Raw genomic sequence first — 27,168 nt, 5'->3', positions numbered from 1 at the left:
ATCACAATAAAGTATCTCCTCTTCTTTGGTGTTAGTTGAGAGTAGGATCTGCACTTTCAAGAGAAATCCCCCACTTATTTCAGTGACCTATGAGAGAGAAATGACTCATGTAAAGTTTTACGTCTGACTGGTACAAAAACTTTGTGGCAAGTACCGATACTAATTTTAGGGGCTAAAAATTCCAGACAACCAAAAATAATTTTATTTTAAATTTTAATTGTATACTCTGATTGTTTTAGTTGAACATGACTCACTAGATGTGACTGTCAACAGCAGAAACTCTTGAATAACATACATTTTTAAGGTCAACGTTAGGATTAGGATTAGGTTTTGGGTTGAGGTTAAAGTTAGGATTAGGGCCAGGGTGATGGTTAGGATTAGGTTTTGGGTTAAGGTTAAGGTTAGGTTTAGGACTAGGGTCAGGGTTAGGGTTAGCTTTGGGTTAGGTTGAGTTTTCCATATTGGAAGTAACATATTAACAACATATCTACTTAATATAAATTATACATCAACAGTCAATCTTCAAAATATTTACCTTAATATATTCAGATGTTCATAAACATTTAATCTATATATCTTAATACATAATGTACATATAACACACAAGCATTTGGAGAAATACAAGCAAACTGCTACACACAGTAAGTGACACACACATCATACACAGCGTCTAATTTGTCAGCTGCTGTTGATCCTCCTGTCTCATCGAGGTGATTAGCGTCAGTAATTGCGACATTAATCAATTTGATGGAACAGACTGAAAGCGGACCCTCGCTCCCTCGGGACCACTACGGTGGGCAAAACCCCACTGGCACAGTGCCAAGATCTCGTGATCTTGTGTCGTCCCACACAAATGGCTCAATCATGCAGCATCTCTCTGATATTCTCTGAGATACAAGGTTGCAGTGTGACTCAGCTTCAGCAAACGTGTCCTTCAAAACCTGACATGTTAAAAAGTGTTTATAAAACAATAAGGTACAAGAGGACGTGTGTTACAGTGATTTTACAGCAGTCACAATAAACTTCACTTTGTAGTTCGAGTGGTTGATTTCTTTTATAAAAAAGACCACATGATAAAACACACTAAGAGATGGTTTTGTTTATTATTGATGATGTAACAATAAAATTAAACAGTTATTCTGTAAAGTGACATAGTTAGTTACAGAGCCAAGCATCATATTTTTTAATACTGTGTCATATTAACATAGAGTTCTCTTTTTGAGCAGGTAGCACTGGTACTAGAAAAGTTACAAGTGTTGTAAATTAATATGTTGTAGCACTGAGATAAATCACACGTTTATCACAGTAGTAGAACAATTTGTCATTTTAACTGTGGAAAAAAAAACAGAACCATCATGTAAAATTTTTGAATGTCAATGTTCTTCTTTTATAAATGTATGGAAAATTCATTTTCAGCAGATTAGCACCCAAGCAGCATTTTTGTGGGTCATTGAGAGGAAGAAAAGCCACATTAGCAAGACTGGACTTTTTGCATGTATCTGTTGCAGTCACAGTAGCAGTAGCCCAGTTATTCTAGAGTCTCAATGACATCCAATAACATTAGCCTAATGACCCCATAATCCCTTTGATGCTGAATTAATTTAGCCCAGTAACTGTAGAATCCATGGAATGTCAAGCAAGGTTTCACCAAGGATTGCAAAATCTCTATAGTATCTAATAATATATACATCATGGCTAAAGAATTATTATGATGTCCAATAATGTTACCCTAATGATGCTAGAATTCGTATGATGTCCAATAAGGTCACACTGATGACTGTAGAGTCTTTCTCATGTCCAGTAGCATTTACATAATGACTGTAGAATCATTATGGTGTCCAATAATGTTATCCCAATAACTCTAGAACCTCTATGATGTCCAAAAAGGTTAGCCCTGTGACTCCAGAATCCCTGATGTTACCCTAATGACTCCAGAATACCTATAATGTCCAATAATGATGAATTATATTGACTGTGGGATCATTACAGCGTCCAATTATAAACCCCAATGACTGTAGAATCTCTGGGAAGTCCAATAATATTTACATCATAACTGTAGAATCATATGATGTCCAAATAATGATTATTATATGATGACCATAATGCTGCCCTAATGATACTAAAGTCCCTATGATGGTCACACTGATGACTGTAGGATCTTTGCGACATCCAATGACATTTACATTAGACTGTAAGATCATTTTAATGTCCAATAATGTTACCTTATGAATCTCTATGATGTCCTATAAGTTTAGCCCAATGACTCCAGGATCCCAATGATGTCGAATAACATTAACACAGCACCTGCAGAATCTCCATGATTTCTGCCCAATGACTCAATCCCAATCTCAATGCATAATTACATTAGTTTAATGGCTTCAAATGAATGATCCTAGAAAGCTTTTGATTTCCAATAGCATTAGCCAAGTCATTCTAAAATCCCCAAAAACATCAGATAGATGCCAAAAAATGTTAGTTTAATAACCCTACAATCCAATTATGTTACCTTAAATGAGTTTTGTTTTGTTAAATTTGTCTAATTATGCCTGAAAATGAAATCCTGATAGTTGGAAAAATCTTCTAGGTCTACACACACACGTATGAAGTGGTGTAGATAGTTAACTACAACTTCCATGAGCACCATTCGTGCATGCAACAGTGATATCTTTGTCTTTGCACAGGATGAATTTGTGCCAGCCCTGACAGTGTCTTTGAACAACAGAATTACATTTTTGAACCATGCCTGCTTTATAAAAAAGCTGAACAGTGCTCCTGTGCAATGGCCCAATGGGGTTCTAGGTTTTACTAAAACAAACAAAAAAAAAGAACAGTTCTTACATCACCTATCATGCCTTGAAATCCCCCCAAAACTCAAGAGACCACCCTAAGGACTGTATTTTCATTCGACATGTCCAAAGGACATGAACCATGAAATTCGCACTTTTGGGGGAAGGTTTTCTCCCCTCTGAACGAGGCCTTCCCTTCAGCCTCTGGCGCTGTAGCAGAAGCGTCCAGCGCCCGTAAACCGCAGCACAGACAGGGGTACAGTAATTGCCTGTCAGACCTGTCAGCCCGCCTTTTGTCTCGTCCCCTTGACACCAAACACATATTTACACACGGAATGAAATTACTCACCATTGCTGGGCAGCGCTTTCCGCAGATGCTACCAACAAAGCCGTCCAAGGGCTCGACTCCACTCGCCCTTGTTTGGTTGCTCAAAGTATAAAAAGACTGCCTCTGGCAGTGCTGTAGAAATGGAGGAGTTGGAAATGTCTTCACTCTACAAATAAACCTTATCTGTATCAGCGCTCTGGGCACTATCCCACGCCTAGGCTTTGGAATTATTTGTTTTTAACTTTTGCTTGAAAGTTACACTTAATGTTTTTATTTTACATGGCAAGGTACAAAGCTTGAGGCATCCAAAAAATGTAGCATAGGCTATCACAAATGTTAGCCCAGTGACTCTGGAATCTTAATGCCATCCAGTAACATGAGCCTAATGACTCCTGCCAATGATGTTTAACTGGCCTTAAATGGCCAGGGCCCACCAGCAGGCCCATAGTTTTATTACATAGTCCTCTAACCTAAGAATAGCTCAGCCAGTTTGCATTGAGGTCGCCTTAGTTACTGAATAATAAGCCTTAGTATGTAATAAGACTGGAATTTTAAAGGAGAATCCACATCCAATAACTCTAGAATCCCTATGCTGTTCAATACTGTTACGTCAATGACTGCAGAATCTCTATGATGTAAAACAAGGTGACACCAATGATTCTAGAATCCTTATCATGTCCGATAACATTAACCTTATGACTGTAGAATCTCCATGATGTTCTATAGTGTTACCAAAACGGTGATGTCCAGTAACATTATACAAACGACTGCATACCTATGATGCCCAATTTTGTTATTCCAATGACCAATGAACGTTGACTCCTAATGACTCCAAATTTTCTATTGGAGTCCAATTGATGTTAACCCAATGACTCTAGAATCCCTGGGATGTTCAATAACGTTTTACCAATGCCCAGTAACTCTAGAATCTCTGTTTTATTGCGGTAGTTCAGCATAGAATTCATGTGATTTCCAATGATCCTACAAACCCTGTGATGTCCAATAAGATAGCCTAATGACTTTAGAAACGTTAACTCTAGATGTCCAAACATTTTAGTTCAATGACCCTTCAATCCTTATGATGTCCAATAACTTCACCCAAATGACGTTACACCAAAGACTCCCAGCAATGTCTGAAACCATAAGCCAAATGACTCTAGATTACCAATGATTTGCAATGACTGTATCTCAATGAATGCATCATCATTGTGACACCCTAAGATATCACCCCACTGATGCTAATAACTCTCAATGACATAAACATTCATTTCCATTTGTTTCTACTCATCACACCCAACATCATTAACATAAAATAAAATATAACATAAAATATATTTTTATTTCATTTTATTTTACCTAAGCATAATCATTCAGGAGAAGCTTCAGTAGTGTGCTCCTTATCTTATGCCCCAACAACTGAATCACAATTGCAAATGCCGAGGAAAAATAATGCTTACATTGTCTTTCACATCAGACCATCCATCTAGAGCGATGTCCTCAAATTCAACCATCCCACTGATTGAAAATCTGTCCGGGACAGCAGGTTCCATAATCCTGCCATTAGCTTGTCACAGCAATACGTACAGGCATGTGACGAGTGGATGTCAAACCAAGGGCAGGTGCCTCTTCAGTGGAGATGGACTTTGCTGTGGAGTCCTGGGTGTGGAAAACCCAGATGACAGGAAAAGGTCAAGCTAACAGAGTGGCGCTCCAACAAAGGCACACGAGTGATCAGGGCTTGAAGACCATTACATGGAAGCCCATTCCTCATGGACATCTTGGACAGGACCTGTCATGAAGCTCAGCGCTGTGGTCTGGGGAGGGAAAAGGTTGGGCTTTGTGGGAGGGGGGAGATGATTGATATTCCCATTTTCCTTCTGACAAGGTAGGAGCCTGCCTCATATAATGAATTGTGACATTTTAATTAGCTCATCCAAGACAAACAAATTCAAATCTGCCTCGTTGTTCTCATTGCTGGGTATAGCAGGCATCCGAATTGAGAAGACTATGTGTTTGTGGTTGGAAATACAATGACACTGTCCAGTTTTTTTAAGGTCAAGTGGTTTACCTCAGATTTCTCATCCACAGGTAGTGTACTTTCATCTTGCTTCAGCATTATGGGTGGTGTTCCGAAACCTCAAAAACCGAAGCATTAACTTCATTGATCTATGCAAGTGTAATAATATATTTATAATCTCAGTATAAATTTATTATAGTACCATTTTGCTTTGGCAAAAAAGACTTCATAGAAAGTGTTACCAAACCTTTTTATCATAATTATCAGCATTACATATTCAAAATTAGAAGACATACACCGATCAGGCATAACATTATGACCACCTCCTTGTTTCTACACTCATTGTCCATTTTATCAGCTCCACTTACTGTATAGGTGCACTCTATAGTTCTACAGTTACAGACTGTAGTCCATCTGTTTCTCTGATACTTTGTTAGCCCCCTTTTACCCTGTTCTTCAGTGGGCAGGACCCCCATGGACCCTCACAGAGCAGGTACTATTTGGGTGGTGGATCATTCTCAGCACTGCAGTAACACTGACGTGGTGGTGGTGTGTTAGGGTGTGTTGCGCTGGTCTGAGTGGATTAGACACAGCAGTGCTGCTGGGGTTTTTAAACACCTCAGTGTCACTGCTGGACTGAGAATAGTCCACCAACCAAAAATATCCAGCCAACAGTGTCCTGTGGGCAACGTCCTGTGACCACTGATGAAGGACTAGAGGATGACCAAGACAAACTGTGCAGCAGCAGATGAGCTATCGTCTTTGACTTTACATCTACAAGGTGGACTGACAAGGTAGGAGTATCTAATAGAGTGGACAGTGAGTAGACACTGTGTCTAATCCACCCATACCAGCACAACACACACTAACACACCACCACCACGTCAATGTTACTATAGTGCTGAGAATGACCACCACCCAAATAGTACCTGTTCTGTGAGGGTCCGTGGGGGTATTGACCCTCCATGCAGAACATGTGGAGCATCCTTCCTTAGCGTTCCTCCACCACCCCCCCATGTGCCCCCATAAATCAAACATTATCATGTGTATCTGAAGTGCAGCACCATACCACCATTACCAGGCCAAAACACCATCTATCAAATTCTAAATAATTGCTGAGTGCTTGTTTTGGCCCTGAGCTTCCGATGCGCAAGGTAGGTGTCTATCGGTGTGTGTGTGTCCACCTAGAGTTTAGGTCACAGGAGGTGTGTGCATGCCCCTCGGATGTGGATGGCCCCCTCGCTCCACGGGATATTAAGTGGCTAACGGGCGTCCCGCGAGAGCTCATTAGAACCCCCTGGAGCGGTGGAGGTGTCGCGGCCCGTGCAGACAAACAGCTCTGCTGGGCTGCATAGTGATGCCTCCGATCTGTCTGTCTGTCTACGGCTGAGAGATGGAGCCGGGCACCCACAGTGACAGACGCTGAGTGCCCCCCCTCCCTCCAACTCGGCCCACACTCACCCCATCCTTATTAGACATGACAGGACTTAGAGCCCGGAAACCGGGGCCAAGGGGTTCACAGATAAGTATTCATTAATTTATGCCCCTTTGAATTTTAAACGGGCCGGCAATACCACCGTGGCATACATAGTAGCATGGATTTTAGGACCACGGACAGCTTCTTACATCCATGGTTTTAGCACCATGGACAGCCCCTCGCTGACTTAATGTGAGGCTTGCAAGACCAAACTGTAAATCCAAAAGTGTTCTAAACATTTGTCCATGTTTTCTTTCGATGTGTCACAGTGTCTTGTTGAACGAGTAGCGCATTCACAGCGTTCCATTTCAAAATTCCATACTTTTCCAGACTCAAATTTCGAGACTGCTCAGTAGATTTTTCAGCTCATGTTTGATATATGAGTATGAATAGCTCATTGTTTATTATGTAAATAAATAGCACTAAAAACTTCTGGAAAAAAATTTGAACGTCAATTATGAGCCAGACTCTCTTGTCCAACTTCAGTGGCTGACCACAAATTCCCCAAATAAATAAAATCTAACAATAAATAGTTGCGGAAAGACTTGGAAAGAAACCGTTTTAGGCACAAACGAGGCTCAACCCCATATTAATGTCCATGATTTTGGCCTAGGATGTCCAGCATGCCTATGTAAGTGTGGATGTCAGGTGTCCACACCTTTTGGCCTTATAGGGTAATAGCTACAAAACCATGGACAGCTCCTCACTGGCTGAACGCATGGCTGCAGCACCACTGAAAGCTCCTTTTGGTTAAGTGTTTAAGCTGAAGCTTGCTGTGTCTGTCAGCAATGTGGCGAATGCTGGGGGGCAGTTTGAGACGAGCGAAAGAGAGCAGGTAAACAAGGGACAGAATGGCTTGTTATAGTGTTTCTCAGGGACATGGCATTCGGACCATACGTGTGGCTGTATGTGTGTGGACTCTGATGCAGTTAATGGGATCTCACACTGTGATATTGAAGCAGCAGGGACCTGCGAGACAGGCGGTTCGTTTTCAAAGGACTTATAACTGCCAGTTTCACCAAATGGACCTTTCTACTGAAGACCACAAACACGCACACACATACAGGCTACCTTCCGTAATGGCCATCAAGTCTCGCTATATTATAGCTGTGCATTAGAGCTTTATGCCTCAAAGGGTAAAGAACTATACTTAATGTTTAATTAAAGCATCCAGCCAAGCAGTAAGCTGGCGTATGTCATATTACGCTGACAGAATTTCGCCAAGGAAATAAAATTCCAGCATAGAATAATAAACTGCATAATATATCTTAAACCATTTGTAAAACTGCATGTCATTAGCAAAGCTATTAATATTGATATTGATTCCTGATAACATTACCTCAACATAATGCACAAAGAAAAGAGCAACAGCCCTAGAATTGACCCTTGTGGGACTCCACAAGTAATGTTAACATTTTTGATGAATGATTTCCCAGTGATTTTTCCCAATATGATTCAAGGATTCTAAAACCATGCCTAAGAGGCCTAGCCAGTAGAATCTTGTAACCAATGACGTTAAAGACCCAATGAGACGAAAATAGATAATAGATAATAATAGAAACTAAATTTTGCACATTATTTATTTGTGGTTAGGCAGGCTTGTTAGTTAAGACGTTTTATGCAAGCTGGGACTGAGCATCTTTGTAATGTGTTAGCTCTTCATATAATGCGTTATCTTAATAATTTATAATGCCTAATAAACATGGCTGTAATGCATATTTTCATAAATGTTAATCATCGTGTTTATAATGCCTTATCAGTGAACTACAGTGTATTATGAACGTGTACATAAATTCTTATAGACATGGTATTCATAAAAAGTTTTACCATAAAATAAAATTAAACAACGAATATGGCATTAACTGGAACCTACAGGAATCAAATGCTGCCAACAACATTGTAAATTTTGGAGGTTACTTCATGCTCAGTAATTTGCAATTGAAGTCTTAGAAAATTGTGAATTATTACAATTATTAATGCACTTATTAGAGATTTTCATGCATCATCACTTAAACATTTAGAAGTGTCTAACAAACTCCCAACATGTTCCTTAAAATAAATATGTTTTGTTATTGTTTTTGTTGTTGTTATTGTTATAATACGTGCTACACTTGTGAAGGAAAAATGCATTTACGTGCACTTTTCAAAAGCATATTTAATGTGAAAAGTTTACATATTTAATGTTTATAGCTTAGACATATTTTAATATATAACAATCATTTTTGGAACAACCTATAACAAATAAAGTGTTTTAAATTGTAAGCAATTTATGACTATAAATTAAATGCATTTAGTTGTACTTTTTACTGCTTTTTTCAAACCAACAGATTTAAGATGATTTAAGAATGTTATTTGTATGTTATTGGAACTGATACAATTCAGTACCACTTATTTCATTATAGAACAAATGGAAAGTGATTCAATGCATTTGGAATTAGTTTTCCGTATGAATAAACTACACAAAATACACTTAAATTAATGAAACACACAAAGCATGTGTTTAAGTATACTTTTATAAAACATAGTTAACTAAATACTTACAAATATTACTAGGAATAGCTAAGCACAACTTATATATACTTCACTTATATTTAAGTAATGCTGAAATTCATCTTCTATGCCTACACATGCTTTTCTTTTCTAAATTGGAACAACTTATGTTGTAATAAAGTTGAGTTATGCAACTATTTAGAATATTATCCCCAGCCCATTATCCCTCCTCTACCAAACATTCCTGTTTGTACTATGCATTTTGAGGTAGCATTCTCCTGGCATCCTCCAAATCCTGATTCATCCATCAGACTGCCAGCAGCAGATTATAAGTTATACACTATATAGCCAAAAGTATGTGGACACACCCATTGCTAAAACACCTGAACTCAATAATTAGGAGTGTCCACATACTTTTGGCTATGTAGTGTATTACTTATAATGTGTTGCTTTTATGGTGGAAAGATACATGAAGGATGTTTTAGGGCTTTTTGAAAAATATGGAAAACTATAGTTTAAAAATATTTCCATAAAATACATGGTATAAAAAATTACTTTTAGTATTCTCCATTGTGGCATGCGCCACGATGATGGCCGTGAGAGCTGGCAGGAAGGCGGGTGAGTGGTGGACGGAGCACAAAGCCCAAGCTTCACTGAATGGTTCCCTACCTTCATGCCTCTTGTAGCTGGCATCATCGTCTTCCTCCTCCCGCCATCACTCTTGTCCCTCGGTGAAGCTCGGGCTTTGCGCTCCGTCCCCCACTCACTTGCGGTTCTCCCCCCGTCATCCTTGCGGGGCTTCGGTCCTCGCTCAGAGTTCGGGCCCCGCCTTCCTGCCGGCTCTTGCGGCCGTCATTGGGGCATCGGTACACTATTCATGTACTTAAGTGTGCTTCTTTTTGCAAAGGCAAGCATTACAGTGCTTACAACAGCATAAATCATAATTTACTGCTATTCTAACTTTTTTTAATTTCCATTTTAAAGGCCAATGAAACACATACACTTGGCTTTGGTCCAAAGACAAGAAAAAAACATCATAATGCACAATAACATTTTTTCTAGTATAGATCACATTTATTTGATAACCTCATTTACAGATGGGAAAACGTACAGCGGAATAAAAAGAGATTTCCCACAAAGGCCGAGCTGATGCAGACACAACCGATCCCATTAGGTCTGGTCTGCTCAAGTGCTCTTCGGATCTTCTGAAGAGCAGAAAGCTCCAGACGGAATAATCAATCTCCTAAAAAGGAAAAAAAAGCAGCCTCAGTAGCTTGAGTTAGTCCAGCAAAGCTGCAGGAACTGAGGGATTATGGATACCCGTTTAGAGCGTTTTAAGGTAATTGCCTTTCTTGCATGAAGAAAAGCCGACAAATAAATAACCAGCGTCCTCGGTGGTGATGAAATAATCCCAGGAAACGATGAGGATGTTTTCATTTATAAATCATTTTAAATTAATTATCTCCCCCTCATATGAGAGGTCATTAGCGTGAAAGCTCAGCTTCTAATTAGACTAGAATGCATGCTGAAAATAATCCCAAACAACAACCTGAACACTCCGTGCTCTGGAGTGTGTCTCAGCATGTGCACATCAGAGGGATACTAAACTGCTGGCCTTGCTGAAAATGAATGGAAACTAGCAGGACTTGGTGAGCAATACTGCATTGCAACATTGTATTTTTTTTATACTTTTAGCAACGTCACAATGAAAATGCAATGATAGTATAACATAGCTTCGCATAAGCCTTCAGATATTTACAGCCTATCTTTAAATCCAGCCCTAATGCCTGACATACAGCAGTATTAAATCAGATCAGGCTGATTGTGAAAAAGCAAAATTAGAACTATGCAAAAACAAGAGGGACCATTAAAACGAAGCCCTGATGTGACATGAGCGCTACACACTGAGAGAGCATGACTGTAATTTAGCTAGAACTTATTTAGCAGTTGTTCTAATTGAGTTTCAAAACTAGAACCAAAGACTCCTAACAACCACCTACAACACCTGGTAGATTATCATCATTATTATTGCACATAATTACATAGTACTGTGTAAAAATATCACCCTTCATGCACTTAATTTCCAGAAAAACTGGCATTACGTACAAGTTATTCTTTTTTCAGAAGATATTCCTGAGAAGACTGTCTGTAAGATAAACCACGTGCCGAAGGATGAGGAAAGTTTAAGATCCGAAAAGATCAGACAGAACAGAGACAATAGGGCCCCTAAACTCCACACAAAACCTGGTAGACCACCAAAACTGGCCCCATCAGATAAACAGCACTTAAAGCTTTCATCTTTGAGAGAGAGGAGAAAATCAAGCTGCTTCAGATCTGAAAACATCCACAGGTGTTTCTGTCCATCCTTCCACTGTGAGAAGACGACTCAGCGCTGTGGATCTGAAAGGATGTGTAGCTGATCAAGAAGAACCTCACTGAGGAAAGGAGACACATCAAAGAAGCTGAACAATGGACTGATCACCCCAGAGTCCAGACTTCAACATCACTGAATGTGTTTGAGTACCTCAGAAAATGATCAACCAACTTCTAAGACTGAACTTTGGAGTTCAGCCCCTGCTGATTTCTTTGAGAAAAACTGAAAGTGAGTCTCTTGAAAAGAATGGAAGCTGTGAAAAAGATAAAGAATGGGTGCACTAAATACTGCCTAATGTTGACTGTATAATCAGTATACCTGACAAATGAGAGGCTCATGGGTAAACACTGCATTCTATACATTATATATATGCAATTCAGTAGCCCAGAAATGACGTTTTGAATACGCACCTTTTGCAGTCCACAGCCCTTCCTCCTGAACTCAAATTAAATTCCCTGTTTTCTGAAAGCACTTGTGTAAACTTGGTATCAGCAGAATCATTTTTTATTCCGCGATCATCTTTCGGCCCGCTCGCACACTTTCATTTCAATCATAAATAATACAGAACTGTCCGATGCTTGAATACGATCCCTCTGAAGTTACTGCTATTAATACTAAGTAGCCAACTGCGTGCTGTGTGTGTTCTCGGATTGTTTATGCAGTGGAGCGTCGTCATCTTTTATTCAGGACAAAAAAAGGAACCCTCCTCGAATCTTAGCCTGCCGTCGGAAATGAAAAGAAACAGAAAAGGAGGATAAACGCTTCAGAGCAAAGGTTGTTTTATAGGGATGAACCTAAACTTCATGATAATGGTTTGTGAAGATCCCTCCCCCACCCTCTCTCCGGATGAAGTCTCGTTTCACGGAGACGGGTCGCCATTGAGCTCTGACAGACGTGCAATTACACCACTTAATTTCCTCTGTGCTGCTTTTGATGACAGCATTGTTGGGTGACAATGCTTGCATAATTGGGGTTGCCATTCTGAAAGGTGCGCTCTTTTCTTTCTTAAACGGCGTACCACTGAAAGTAGCTCGGAAGCTCTTGGAGGTACAGCTGGACGCGTCTGTCATATCTTAATTATAGGAATCCACGGAGGAGCGCACCACTCATCAATCATATATTTTGCTTTGTTCAAAAAAAAAAAGCATCTACTTGAAATGCTAATTTTAGCAACAGTGACAGAAGGCTGGCGGGTATGACTTGGTGTGTTTTGCCCAATAAAAACATTATATACTATTAGGATAAATACAAATAAACCTGTAATAATTTTAGTCAAAACAGTCATTAAGTGCAAGGTTTTCATTTTTCAGGATCAGGAAAATCAGAAACTTACACAAAACCTTCAACAGCTAAATGTAATAAACATTTTTTCAGTATTTAGTGTGTCACTCTTTACTTTTACTACATCTTCAGTTCTGTTTAGGAGACTCACTTTTTGCTTTCAGTTTTCCAAAGAAATCTGCAGACACACCTAAAAAGTTCAGTCTTGGAAGTTGGTTGCACAATCCAAGTAATCCCAAACACATTCAGTGATGTTGAGGTCTGGACTCTGGGGTGGTCAGTCCATTGTTCAGCTTCTTTGTTTGATGTTTCTGTCTCCTTTTCTCAGTGAGGTTCTTCTTGACAGCTACTCATACTTTCAGTTCCATCTGCTTGTTAAATCTGATGCTACGTGAAATGTAGTAGCCATTTCCTGGTCCAAATTTTTCAAATTTGCTTTTAAATTTCTTTACTGAGGCTCCATTGGGGGTTAAAAAGCATCTAAATTCTTTGAACTCCAATGGATTGATTAGTGTAGCGGTTCCTCCAGGTGGTATACTTTAGAGAAGAGTATAGCCATGCATGGAAAAGAGGCATTTATGAGGTAGAAGTTAACAGTAAGCTAGCTAGCTAGTTCACGTTTAAAGATGACGTGCCATGTTCTGGCTAAGGTACTTCTAAAAAAACAAAATGTACAGGACTGCTATAACTTTGGACATAAATAAAGATGAAAAACTAAATGGAGTTATGGAATAACTGACATTTGATGGGAGGAACATGCCCAAAACTCCTCTTCCTTCCAATATGAATTCCCATTCTTGCCTTCCATTTCCTGAGACAAAGTTCTCGCAATCCCTACCATCTCCTCCCTGTTCCTCAGTCCCAGTTATGGAGGGGTCCGGCCTTCTAGCTGCAGGCAAAAGCCACCCAGAACTCCAGCCCAAGTCCCCCCCCTTCATACTACCCTCACTTGTTGAAAGCATGGTTTAAACCCACAAAATGTGTACTAGACAGATTTTTGGAAGGTTAGTGAAGTTGACATATAATGGCCTCCCACCCCCAGCTAGCTAGAGAAGTATTGTTAATATAATACACTTATATATAAATACAGCGTTGTCTTTTATAAGTGTTAAGGATGGTGTTTTCAATATAGGCGCACAATGAGGACTAGTTTGGCTTTTGCCCTACGGATGCTATCGTTAGCTAGGTTAGCTAGCTAATGTTAGAACCAACTGGTGTCACCTACTTTCGTACTTCCACTAACTGGCCACTTTATTAGAAACACCTACCTTGAACTTCCTCTCGCTGGCCACTTTATTAGAAACACCTGCCTTGTACTTTCACTCACTGGCCATTTTATTAGAAACACCAACCTTGAACTTCCTCTCACTGGCCACTTTATTAGAAACACCAACCTTGTACTTTCACTCACTGGCCACTTTATTAGAAACACCAACCTTGTACTTTCACTCACTGGCCACTTTATTAGAAACACCAACCTTGAACTTCCTCTCACTGGCCACTTTATTAGAAATGCCTGCCTTTCAAGTCCACTACATAGATGTATAGTATATTATGACCAAAATAATACCTTAGACCAACATTATGACTGATACAATATTTGAGCTTTAAATAGAAAGTATTGATGCGTAATACAAGGAAAAAAAGGCCAATCAAGCATAGCGGTTCAAATATTCACTTGATCTTTATTTGTATTAAATTAAAAATATATATTTTTTGACAGGGTCATGTAACAAATGCAAGGAAAAGTATTCCAGTGATAGATATAAAGCCTCAGGTACTGTATGCTGTAAAGTTCAGAGGGAAGGGGTGGCCACTGTTGAGGACAAAATAAAAACTTTTAATAAAATTATGAAATGGAAGAAACTAATAAACATAAAAGTCCATAAATCGTTCCAAGAAAATCTTGTTTTAACATAGACGTCACACAATTTTTCACATTATACACAGGTTTCGTCTGCTTGGGTGTACTGCATAAACATCTGAACGCAGGAATTTCCAAAGTACAGTAGGTTCCAATTACGGAAGGTATGTCCAGTTAAGGTTCATTTAAAAGTGAAATAAACACGCACAAAGTGGTTTTAATAAATAGTAAGGTAAAGTGCACTCTGTCACACATCGTCAATAATTGGGGGGGGGGTTTCAAAAATTGAAATGGTGAAGTACGACATATAAAGTGGGGCAGCAGTATGTAGTTTTTCAGAAGGTCTTGCATCTTGCAGTAGGTCGTCTACACGCATATTTACATCGTAGAACAAAGAGAAAGATAAAGGATGGGCGTTAGGGGGGATTAAAAAAGGGGAGGAGCCACAGCAACTAGTCAAAGCAGCAAGAAAAGAAGGAGTTAATCCACAGAGCAAAGCTCAATACGAACTGCACGAAGGGAAGAGGAGAACGTGACAGCACTGCGGACGTTAACGTTCAAATCTGCACAGTACAATCGCCAATGTTAGATCAACACCTACAGCGACAGTCAGAACCCTTTAAGACTGAATGTGTTCCCTCTAACCTTTGGATATCAGTTCAGATTCCATGTAGAAGTCCTTAAAGAAGTCGACCTTCCTGCTCAGCAGTATTTTGTATTTAATTTCCCATGAAATCCCGGGCCTAATCGACACTTAACTAAGATCGTCTTAAAATTCTTTGGCTTTTTCAAAAATCTGCATAACTAGTATTAAACACAGTAGTAAATGCAGTCATGGTTTGCTGTGAAATGCTCCATCCTGGAGAAGCTTAGACTCTGATTTCTTTACAGTGGTGATAGGAACAGAACCAGGAGTTGTGATGTCTACAAGCTAAATGTAGACACCGTGTGAAGTTTCTTGGGTACTATTTTCATGCAACGTCCTGCATGTCCAGCGTGAATGTATTTTAGAAGTACATTTAAGGTCAAAGCCTTCTTTCAAAACTATCATTAAACAAGGTCTTATTTAGCTTAGCTTCCTTAGCTTTAAGAGGCATGAGATGTCTGGTTCCTATCTCAAACTCTGCAAATCTGACTTTTCTTTAGAATGGAGCATCTCCCATCGAACCATTCTGGATGACTTTTTTTGTTCAATCATATTCATATTTTTCTTGTTTTTTGTTTTTTTTACAGTCTGAAATATTTAAGAGTTTAAAAGAATTTTTGAAAAGTTTGGTTACTAGATTGTAGCCAATATCAATATTATTTAGCGCACCATAAAAAGTGAAACAGGCAGGTTGATTTACAGTGTTTTTGAAATTTGCATTGGTGTCAAATATTGCTTTTGTTCATTTAAACTAAATTTTGCTTTGCATTGTTTCATTCGTTGAATTTATTACAGTGTGTGTGTGTGTGTGTATATGTGTACTTACTACTGGGGAGCTAGCTTGCTAATTCATAATAGAAGCTATGGAACAACAAAAAACACAAAAGTAAATCCCTCAACAATAAATTTACAAATTGAGTCAATTATATGCACAATCATGCAGCATAATAACACATAAAAATAAAATTGAAATGGAAAATAACAGATACTACTAATAATTATAAAGGCAGAGGGAGAACTAATTGAAAAAAAGGCAGAAATGATTTAAAATTTGGTGAAAATTTACATCTTTAAAATTATGACCAGCTTCATTACCACATACACATTCATCTTCATTAGATCTTCCTGGTTTACAGAATATTACTGTAAATGATTCCTTCATGAATGTTAATCTGAACATGGGCAACTGTACTGTGTGAAGATCACAGTCAAAAAGTACACATAGTAACTGACACTGTGCCAGACCACTACTACAGACAGCGCGTGTTAAACGTAAATGAACAACACAGAGAGTGAAAATGTAAAACAATATTAAAAATCCAGAGGAAAGAGGTTCACTGTATTTACAAATCCGCCTTGTAAATGCCGCTCGGTTCTCTATAAAAATACTATTCACATTTCTTTTTTTTTAATAATATCCACAGGTGATTCTCAGAGGATTGACCGTCCTCGTGCCCGTGACCAATGCCCTTGCTGTGTTGGCTCAGATGTCTCTCACATTTCTTGCAAAAAATAGTCCAGGTATTTCATCACTTGGTTGTATTTTACAGTAATGTGTGCAAAATCCAGTGCTTTTGCCATTTAAAAATGTGTCATTTACATAGATGTATGCAGTAGGTGTGTGGTACATATGGCAAACACAGGCCATAAATAAGATGGACCAGGACGCAGTTTTTGTTGTTTTGGCTCAGAAATACATCATCAGATAAAAGCTCTTACTGTCTTGCACATCAAGAGAAGCATGAAGAAATCACAGCCCTTTTCATACATACAGCTGAAATATAAATCTAACACATTTCTGCAAATTTTATTTTATTATTTTTGTTTTATAAATAAATAAATAACTGTGCAAGGTTTGGGCACGATTTCAGTCAGTATTTAGTAAGACACTCTGTTGGGTTGACTTCACAGCCTCCAAATGTTCTTTGTAGCCAACGAACAGTCTTTCTATTCTTTGTTTGTTGATTGATGTTTTACTTGCAGATCACTTCTAGTTCAGAAATATTCTTTTCATAATTTTCAAGTCTGGTGATGGTGCCAAAACCTTAACCTTTTAATTATTGAAGCAGATCAAGGTGGATTTTAATGTATTTCTGGGAACGTTGTTTTGCTGTAATATCCAACCTCTTTTTTCTTCAGCTTCATCACTGACTGTTAATATTTAGTAGAATTCTGTCCTCTCTTTAACCCCACAACATTTCCCGTGTCACAGTGGCTGCCACAATCCCAAGGTGTAATAGATCCACCAGGCCTAACAATTAGCAAGGTGTTCCATTCATCAAATGCTGTTCTCCTTTCTTATTTTCATCAAACATCAAGCCACAGCACCTGTTTCAATAATGCCTCTGGCTTACCTAACTGTAGTAGTGAATACTTCTAATGCTGACTTTGTGATGAGATTACAGTTACCTTCTCATGACCCTTCTATGTAGATGATGTTCCTGTCCCAGCCAAATCTTTGTGGAGGACCTTGGCAGTGATGTGGGGGTTTTACTTTGCATACCTGCCAAGTCTATGAGCAGTTCTATCAGCGAAGTTGTGAGTTTTACAAATCATGCCTTAACTTCACAGCTCTCTTTAACTTCCATTGAAAACTGTAAGTAGGATGTTTAGATATATTTCATAGTCTAAGCACATCATTTATTATGATCTGGAATTGTAGACACCTGACTAGGACTGAAATCTAATGAGTCATATAAGCTTTCAGACCTTAAGAAAAATAACACTAGTTGATCAACTGAACGTGTGTCCAAACTTTTGCATATGCCATATTTTTTTTTCAAATATATTACATTCAACAAATAAATTATATTTATTTACATCTAAATTGTTGATATATGTAATATCTAGGTGTGTTCAATGCAGGTGATGAGTTAACTTCTTTCATTTGGAAAACAACAAAAAGTAATCATAAGCATTCGATTTCTACTGCTGAAAAAGCAGATGAAATCTTTAATGAACTGACTAATTGCTTAGTTATTAAACACTCTAATGAAAAAGAAAAAAAAGATTAATCACATAGCAACTGCAATGCCTGGTCTGCTGTGTGTCACTGCATCATTATTGCTCAGATCCAGCCAAAAAAAAACCTCAGAACTCAGTTGATGGTGCTTCATACAGCATGACAATGAAGAGATTAGCTAGCAGTGCCAAGTAGGTCACCTGACCAGAACCTCTCTAAGGTGCAAATAACTTAATAAAGACAAGACTGATGACAAATGTCCTGAAAACAAGAGAACTGAAAAGGCTCCGTAATACACCCAGCATCTGATGGAGAATGTGGTTCACAGGCTTCAGGCAGTCATTGGATTTTCAAAGTTACAAACATTTTGTGCTAAAAGTTGTCCAAAACATATGTTTCCCTGAAAATGGGGTTTGTGTATAAAAAGGTGTGAGTCCTAGATGCTTCAGCCAAAATAGTTAAGAGTACCTTCAAATTAAAGTCAACATTCTGCACTTATTTCAAATCCAATGTATGGAGCCAAAACAACAAAGGCTTGAGATTGTCCAGTTACTTATAGACAGCATTGTAAGTGTTGAAAACTATTACTTAAACAATTATCTCTTTAAAACCTGTCATGCAGCCCATGACAATTTGTGTAAAATTTGCCTCCCTGCAGAGGTCCCCTATGTACCAGTTCCCAGGGTACAACTCGATTAGACAAAGATAATTGAGAAAACTTTCTTATACCTTATCAACTTCACATTATTCACTTACGATTATGACCTAAAGGACTTGCAATGTAGATTTTAATCATGCACTGTATATCTCATCTAGAAACAGCACATGGAGATAATCTACCTTAACTGTCTTCAACAAAAAAATGTCATCTGCAGATGACGATGGAGTTATACATATTTGACCATAAAGCTTTATTTGGCAGTTAAATAGTTTATGTTCTGGAAGAAGAGGTTACTGGTCATTTCTAGTTGTAAACCCTTGCTTACATCTTCAGAGAAACAAGTCATGAGTCTGGAAAATGGATATAGTATCCACAAGGGAGTTTTTATCCTGAAATTAACCTTGATGAAGGAATATTATGAGTTAAGCACAAAGAAATGCAAAAATACTGTTGGTCTGCTATGTAAAACAAATAAGTCCATGTTTTTAGTACCTGTCCCTATTCCTGCCACAGCACCTTCTTGATGCACCATGACATCATCTTACTTCTTTGTGCTTCTGGTTCAAACAGCTCCACTCTAATTCAGCCTCTTCCCCTGAGATTTAGATATCCATCAATGACTCAACCAGCTTTCACCTTGTTAACGATCCTATGACCTCTTCGTAGAATCTTGGTTCTATATCCTACACCATATACGATAGATTCTTAAACCTACACTGTAAGACTAAAGATGATTGTAGACTCCACTTCTTCAATCTAATATGTTTCAGTGGTCTAAAGCAAAGATCTCTTCATGTTCAAAGAGTTTACTTTCAGAATAAGTTAAGTAAACTACAATATAATCAGTTGTATCCAATAGGAATAGACCACTGTCCTGAGTTGTCTTTGGTAACACTTCCTGCGAATCCTCTATATATAATACATCACAAATGTAAATGTTATATGGCACCCACAATGACTTATAATGTATGTCATAAGCCATTGTAAGTAAACATAGATAATTACAGTTACATGTGCAATACATTATATATCATAAGGCCTTATATTCCTGTTATACATTATATTAGTTCTTGTAATGCCTTATGCCATTTGTTATAAGGCATTGTACATGCTAGATATCATGTAATAAATGAATGCTGTATTATGTATACAAGATTCATAAGGGAAGTGTTACACTACCTTCAAGTCTAAACTTTACCCACAAAATACAGATCCACATTTGAGCACCTCTCAAGGTTTCCATCCTTACTCTCAGCTTGCTCATTGATTAATCTTTTAATGTTTTGATCTGAATGTACATTTTTTTCCCCACAACACCTTCAATTTTAAATATTACATTATAGGTTTCATTTATCTTGAAAGTTTCAGCCAGCAAGCCTCTCAGCAATCTTAAACTCTAGCATTATAGCTGTTTCCACAGTGGAATTTACTGCTGCCATATGTTTGGATTGATGATGTTGGGCCATGTAATATAAAAACATATGAAGGTACTAAAGGAATGCATTCTCTCAACAACCCAATAGACTTGTTTACATTATGGCCTTGTTTTAGTTTCTGCAAAATTGAAGTACTTGGTTGTACAGAATCTGGAATAAAAAATATGTTACAGATTGTTCCAGTGTAGTTATCAATCCATGGGACTTGGCGCTAAATCTCCAAGCCAAGCCAGAAGAAAATCAAATATAATGATGATGTGTTTTTTTTCTTAGCCAGACAAATTTAGTCATCTGAAAGTACACTATAAAATGGTGAACTCTCCAATCTGTCACCACCTTTACAATGTTTTAGAGTTACCTTAGGTTCCAGACAGGATGAAGAAGGAGAGGTACAAATGGCAGGAAGGTACACTTCGTTCTCTGGCTCACTTGGGCAAATATTCTGGGATGAGGTTTGGTTGGACTGACCTACTTTCCCCGTTAAGTCTTATATTTCCTTCCTCAGGAGCATCGACTATGGCACAAGACAGGAAATGGCAAGTTTAGGGTATAAACTTTCCAGGAACTGCTGAGGAAGAAGAAAATATGTTTAAGGTGCTGGTAGGGGAACCAGGCTCTCTGGAATATGAGTGATTTGGGCAATTATACTACAGTATTCCTCTGCCGATATGGTGGTGGAGGCAGAACAGTGCCTGGCTTCATGCCGGATTCCAACAGGTACTCCGGATTTTCTGCAATGCCAGACCGCACACGGCTGTTCTGCTTGTAGAGGAAATTGTTACTGCAGATAAGTGAAGGATCTTGTGGATGCTGTGCGACCTTGGATGGAAGGCTGTGGTGCCAGTACTCTGGATTGTCAAAGGTGTTCTTGTATGTCTTGTCCACCATAATTGTTCCAGTGTGACTTGTTTGGGGCATGCTGCTTTGGTGGGCAACATGGCCCGGGAGGCCAGTGATGCTACTCTTACCAGTGGCTGCAGACTTTGACATTTGAGCCTGCTGGTCTGTGAGACTACCAGGACCAGTATAACCAGGCTGGACTTGGTGGCTGATGTGGCATATTTGGCCTGTTGCAGAAGGATGCCCAGACTTGCTTGGGTGATCAGTAGAGATTCCCTTAACTGAATGGGCATGATGGCCATTCTGACTCATTGGTCCACTTTGAGGAGGTTGAACAGGTGGAATTGCAAAATGAACATGTGCTCCTTGGCTGTGGTGATGGGGTCTCCCTGTTTGGGTGGTGAGGGGTACATGGCTATTTGTAATGTTGGTTGCTGTTAAGGACAGTATAGGAACATGAATTCCATTCTTCTTCAGGGTATCCTGGCTCTTCTCACCTGTGTTGTGGTATAGAGGCTCATTGATGTACTCATCCTCAACCTTGGGCTGCCCATCAGGGGTGCTATGGTAACCCGGGTTGTCCAGTGCATGAATCTCTCGGTTTTTACGGCGTGTGACGAAAGGATTCTCCTCAATGGGATTCAGGTGCTCTGCAGAAATCAACAGACAGGTTATGCTCAAGCCAGGTCAACCTTGATCAGGTTATGCTCAAGCCATGCCAACCAATCTCCCATAGACTTATTGGTTTTTCTTTGGTTCATGGCATAAAGTAAAAAAATAGCAACATAGCTAAAACAGTACTAGCAATCCCTGAAATTTTTCCATACTTTGTCCATATTATTAGATAACAGTATGCCATTCAGTGTCAGAAAACCACTTCGGACACCAAGCAAGGACACCAGGCTGGTCAACTACTTATAGGTGTTAAATTGTGTGAATCTGATTTTTCACAGCACAAAGACAGAATGAAAAAATAACAAATACAAGTCTTTTGAAATTCACCTTATGAAATTCACATGATTCTTATGAATAGTTATTTTATGTTTTTTTTCCCCTTGTTTTGCAAACAAAGGAAAAATTAGCATTTTTGAAGGCTCAGTGTTTTGCAGTTCCCTTGCACTCTCTGCTCTGAGGGTCTCTAAGGCGAGGCCCTTACTCACTGCCAAGATTGAGAATGAAGCAGCCCACAACTTATTGATCTATACGCCTACTCAACTTGACACCAGATTTATGTTCAGCACACATGCATAGTGGTCAATAGTGTATTTTTATCATTGTAACCCTTAGAAGTCTTAGGATTCATTATTGTCGTTTTGCTGTACTATTAAACTGACACCATATAATAAATAACTACATAGTTATAAAAGGAATTATTAAATTATTAAATCTGCACCTGTGGCTTATTCAGTTTGTTTTGAAGTCAACAAATGACAAAAACATGCCAAAAATGTAAATGATAAGTTTTCATTCCACAAAACAAGACACAATAATTCATCAAATTCAAATCACAACAAAATATCTGTTCTTCTATTTACAGGCACAAATGTTTCATAGATTGAAAGGTCAGAATCTACACTTCCCAGAAAATTTCCCTGCTTGTTTCAACAAGCTACAATTCAAAACTAATTCCTATAAAATGTAAATAATTTCAGTATCACTGGTCATAACTGAGACTTCTTAGGGTTATACAGTGGGTTACCAAAAACGAGGACAAGGCATTTTCTGAAAGTCACCTGAGGAACTCTTGTCCTTCCGGGGGGCCACATATCCATCCTCATCAGTGCCCCCCCTCTGTGTTATCTGTCCCAGGAAGACAGTAGGGTCAGCGCTGTAGCGCTGGCCACAGCTGTCCTCCACAAGGCCAGAGCCGGGCTGTTTCTTCAGGCTTCCGTTACAGTGCTTTTCCTCCTGGGAATCAAGTGGCGTCCGCTGGGTCCCTGCTGGGTTGGATGGTCCGCCAGAGGAGACGGCAGCCCCTACTATCTCTTCAGGTGGAATAGCTCCATCACGGTATCCGCACTGATTCTAATCAGGAGAGAGAGAAGGTGTTATAGTGCCATAATACCTCCCGCTATCAGTTTTATTAAGAGTGTATACGATGGTGTATGTAGTTAAACCACTGAGGAAAAGGAAAGGGACACAGAGGTCACTCTGCCTGTGCTAAACTCTTTATCATCGACTAATACTTTCTTACCCTGTGGGGTTTTCCTACAGAACAACTTAAGGTGGATTCAAAAAACAGTCCAACTTCACAATCATTCTTTAGGAACAGACATATTTGGCTCAAAAAGAATTAAAAAGAATGATCATTTCCAATTGGTGGGTGTTTATCTAAAGGAGGACCTGACTGATATTACATGGAACCAACATTAAGGTTCCACATTTTTATGATATCGGTCGGGCCCCCATTTTGAGATATTTCTTTTGCACATATCTACATACTCACATCTTGCAGTGGTGCTGTAGTGAATCAGAGACACTTTTCAATATTAATATTTGGACCCCGCCCCCCTTCTGTTTGTGTATCTACTGTATTGGGGTGAATTGGCACACATTATATATGTATATATACTACTTCTAGGAAGCCAAATATCAGTAACACTTTACTTGGAGTCCACTTTAGATGCTTTGTAGTTACTTAATTTACTTTCTAGTTACATTCAACTAAATATCTACTAAATTGACCATAATTTTCTTTAACTCTAAACCTGGCCCTAATCCTAACCCTAACCTCAACCCAAAACCTAAACCCAACCCTCACCTTGGTCGTAGCCCTAACCCTGGTCGAAATCTTAACCCTAAGCCCACCACTGTTTAGAATCAACCAAGTTTTTACAGATACTGTTGAACATCTGTAGATAATCTATAGGTGACTATATATAAAGTGAGACCAAAATATCATATCACAGCCATTGAACTGAGGTAATCGCCTTTAATTCATCCTTACAATGGAAAGAGTAAATAACTCAAATCTCAGAAATAACTAGTCAGATAAGAAGGACCCCAAGCTAAAGTTAGCAAGTTGTCTACCTGGCTGTCTAGATTTCTTACCTCAGTTTGCTTTTCTCTGGCTGAAAGTGTAAAAAAGGATCTCTTGGGTCAGTGTTGTGCTGAGTAAAAATAAAATCAGTGTTTTCTTTATGTTTTTTTTAATGACAAAGGTAAGGGTTACACTAGTGCTAGCTTGGTTGTATTTTTAGCCTATCAGCAACCAAGCTAGCACTCATGATTGGTTGACACCACAGGCATTCCCAGTTGTTTGTATGATGTATTTGCTTAATGACATTGACACTTTCGGTGACCAAAGATGAGCCATGAGATAGAGAATAGATACTGAACTGTTGTATATGATAGTTCTCACCCGATTAGAGTCCAGATGAAGTCTGGGTGGATAAGAGGAAGCAGAAGGATTAACGGTTTGAGGTACCAGGTACTCCTCAGCATCCATCAGGTCTCCTAGGTCATCCTCATCCAGAAGACTCTGGAAGAATTTACTGTGGTTTGGACTGGGCAGCTTCATGCAGTCGTCCCCCTAGGACAAACACAGCCCAATTACTCTATGCCACCGCAAAGAGCTAAGAGGACACAACGGTTCATTTTTTATGCAGGGACATAACAATAAAGGCATTCATCATGTCTGTGTTTATCTCCCACCTGGATGACGAGGTACCTCTGAGGGTCTCTGGCCATCCTGCTGAATTCTGCAGCGAGCTCTTTAAACCTGGGTCTACTGTCAGCATCGATCATCCAACCTTGAGGATGGTGACACAGCATGAGGAAAGAAATCACAAAATGAAGTAGAGCAACACATGAGCCTATAAAGTTATATATAGATGTTGTGCAAATTAGATGACGTCTGTTATAAATAGCTTATGTTTACACAAAATGTGGGTTTAAAAGGCCTTAAATAATGAAAATATCCCAAGAATAATGTTTTAGGGAAAATTTAATCTGAAGGCTAGTTAAATAAGGACTCTATAACATATGCATAAGCATGGAATAACATATTTACAAAGCAATACTTGAATATTTACGCAGGTAATCACAACATGTTTTATGATGGAACTGGCATTGTATTGACATAAGAGGCCTTAAGTGCTAAACATTTGCTCCATTTATAACCCTGTTATAATGCATCATTCTCAAGAACTGGAACAAATTTTAAAAATTAAATACAAGCAATTTTTGTACTTTTTGCTTTAGTAGAAATATAAAAAGGCAACTTTTACTTTTACTTGGGCAATATTTTACCAAGGATCTTGCTATTTCGTGTCTAATTAGTTGGGAATGATGCTTCGTAACAGTGTTATAAATGAAACAAATGTCCTTCACTTTAGTTTAAGGGCCCTTATGTCATTTCATAAAACAATGCTTATGCGTGTGCTATAAAGTCGTGATGTAGATAGCCTTCCAATAAGATGCTACCCTGTATTGTAATTACAACATACTCTAAGAAAAAAAACAGAAAAAAAAAAACATGCTAACACATCAGTTCCAAATGTTCAGCTGGCATCTAGGGTCAAGGTTTGACCCAAATTACTGAACTGGTGACAGTGCTGCTGTACAAACTATTCAATCCCTGGCAGGCATTTGCATGCTACTACCTCACACTGTTGTGATCCTCATTTCCCCGCAATTAATTCCTCTCAAAGCTCACACTCCAACATTTTATCTAAATGAGCAGCAATTACTCAAGCAATCAAACCGAATTTCATCTCTATCAATATTTCACTATCCATGTGCTTATTACTGATACAGCGACTCGAATCACAAACAACAGCTTGCGGTCAAAATGTAATTAGAATTAATGCGTCTAATCTTCATCTCTTTTCATGTGCCTTTTGATTCACCCATGTTTGGCTCTGGCTTAGAAATTTCACAGCTGACCCATATGCTGATTCCAGACCCTCCTCTTTTTCAACAGTCTACAAAGAAACTGTGAGAAAACAGCAAAGTTCGTGCTTAAAAAAAGCAGATTTAACCATGGAAACCATGGACTCACATTTGACCATAACCATGTAGACGTCTATGGTACATATCGGCGGTTGAGGCAGACGTTCTCCTTTCTCCAGGATGTCAGGAATCTCACGGGTGGGAATTCCATCGTATGGCTTTCCTCCGAATGTCATCAACTCCCAAATGGTTACTCCTGAAGAAATTGATAACACAAATGCAAAAATGTATAACTTCAGTCTTAAGTGCCTTGCGCAAGGACACAACCAGGTATATCCAGTCAGACCTGACATTTGAGCCTACAACCTCCTGGTTTCTAGCTCTTCTCTCTTACCATGAACCTAAAGAGCTGCTCTGCTAGTTTCTATTTCTAACAACTGACCGAAGCCTGGTAAGACTACTTGGCTTGGCTTTGTCTACTTAGATACCACAGAAGAAAATAAAAATCTGAGTGGACAATTTTCCACTGGGTGTTCAAGAGTTTAACCATATTGTTACCAGCCAAAACTTGCATTGTTTAAATACAAGGATAATAAGTCTGTTAAATAAGCTTACAAGGCTTTCATTAGGCCTTCCCCAAAAGCCTACAAGGTCCTGAAGGTTCCCTACTGAGACCTACTACATAATGATGCTAATAAACTCAAAAACTAGGTAACTGATAAACCTTTTGAATAAGGAAGTATACTTGTCTATACCCAATACATTCATGATTTGAATTACTTTCTCAGTGGATTAACAACAATTTTCAATAGATTAGACACCAATATATTCAATAATGGTAGACTGGGATCAACTGTGCACGCAGTACATAAATAGTTAACGTATAAGCTTACAGTTTAATAGTACTAGTGATAAGTATTTCCCTTACCATAACTCCACACATCACTCTGGTGTGTGAACTTTCTGTAGTGAATACACTCCAGTGCCATCCACTTGATGGGCATCTGTACAAGAGTGGAAGGAAGGAAAAAAGTACTTACATTTAAGCAGGAAAAGTGATTAAAGCTAAACATCATTGCAGTTTACACTGGCCACTTTACTGGAAACACTTGG

General features: G+C 38.8%; 1 protein-coding gene across 1 annotated transcript in view; it reads right to left on the bottom strand.

The window, feature by feature from the left end:
• Positions 1–20,402: 20,402 nt before the first annotated feature.
• Positions 20,403–27,168, bottom strand: part of si:ch73-383l1.1 (receptor tyrosine-protein kinase erbB-4) — a 316,113-nt gene continuing 309,347 nt past the window's right edge. Inside the window, exons 22-27 of the mRNA XM_036564034.1 lie at positions 26,984–27,059; positions 26,165–26,311; positions 24,817–24,914; positions 24,524–24,694; positions 22,896–23,187; positions 20,403–21,812 (exon numbers count right to left, since the gene is read on the bottom strand). Coding sequence (XP_036419927.1) covers positions 20,965–21,812; positions 22,896–23,187; positions 24,524–24,694; positions 24,817–24,914; positions 26,165–26,311; positions 26,984–27,059 — 1,632 coding nt within the window. The 3' untranslated portion in view covers positions 20,403–20,964. The remainder of the gene's footprint in view (positions 21,813–22,895; positions 23,188–24,523; positions 24,695–24,816; positions 24,915–26,164; positions 26,312–26,983; positions 27,060–27,168) is intronic.

The sequence above is a fragment of the Colossoma macropomum genome, unplaced genomic scaffold, assembly GCF_904425465.1.
Source record: "Colossoma macropomum unplaced genomic scaffold, Colossoma_macropomum, whole genome shotgun sequence".
Lineage (NCBI taxonomy): Eukaryota > Metazoa > Chordata > Actinopteri > Characiformes > Serrasalmidae > Colossoma > Colossoma macropomum.
This window is presented reverse-complemented; position numbering and strand designations above follow the sequence as displayed.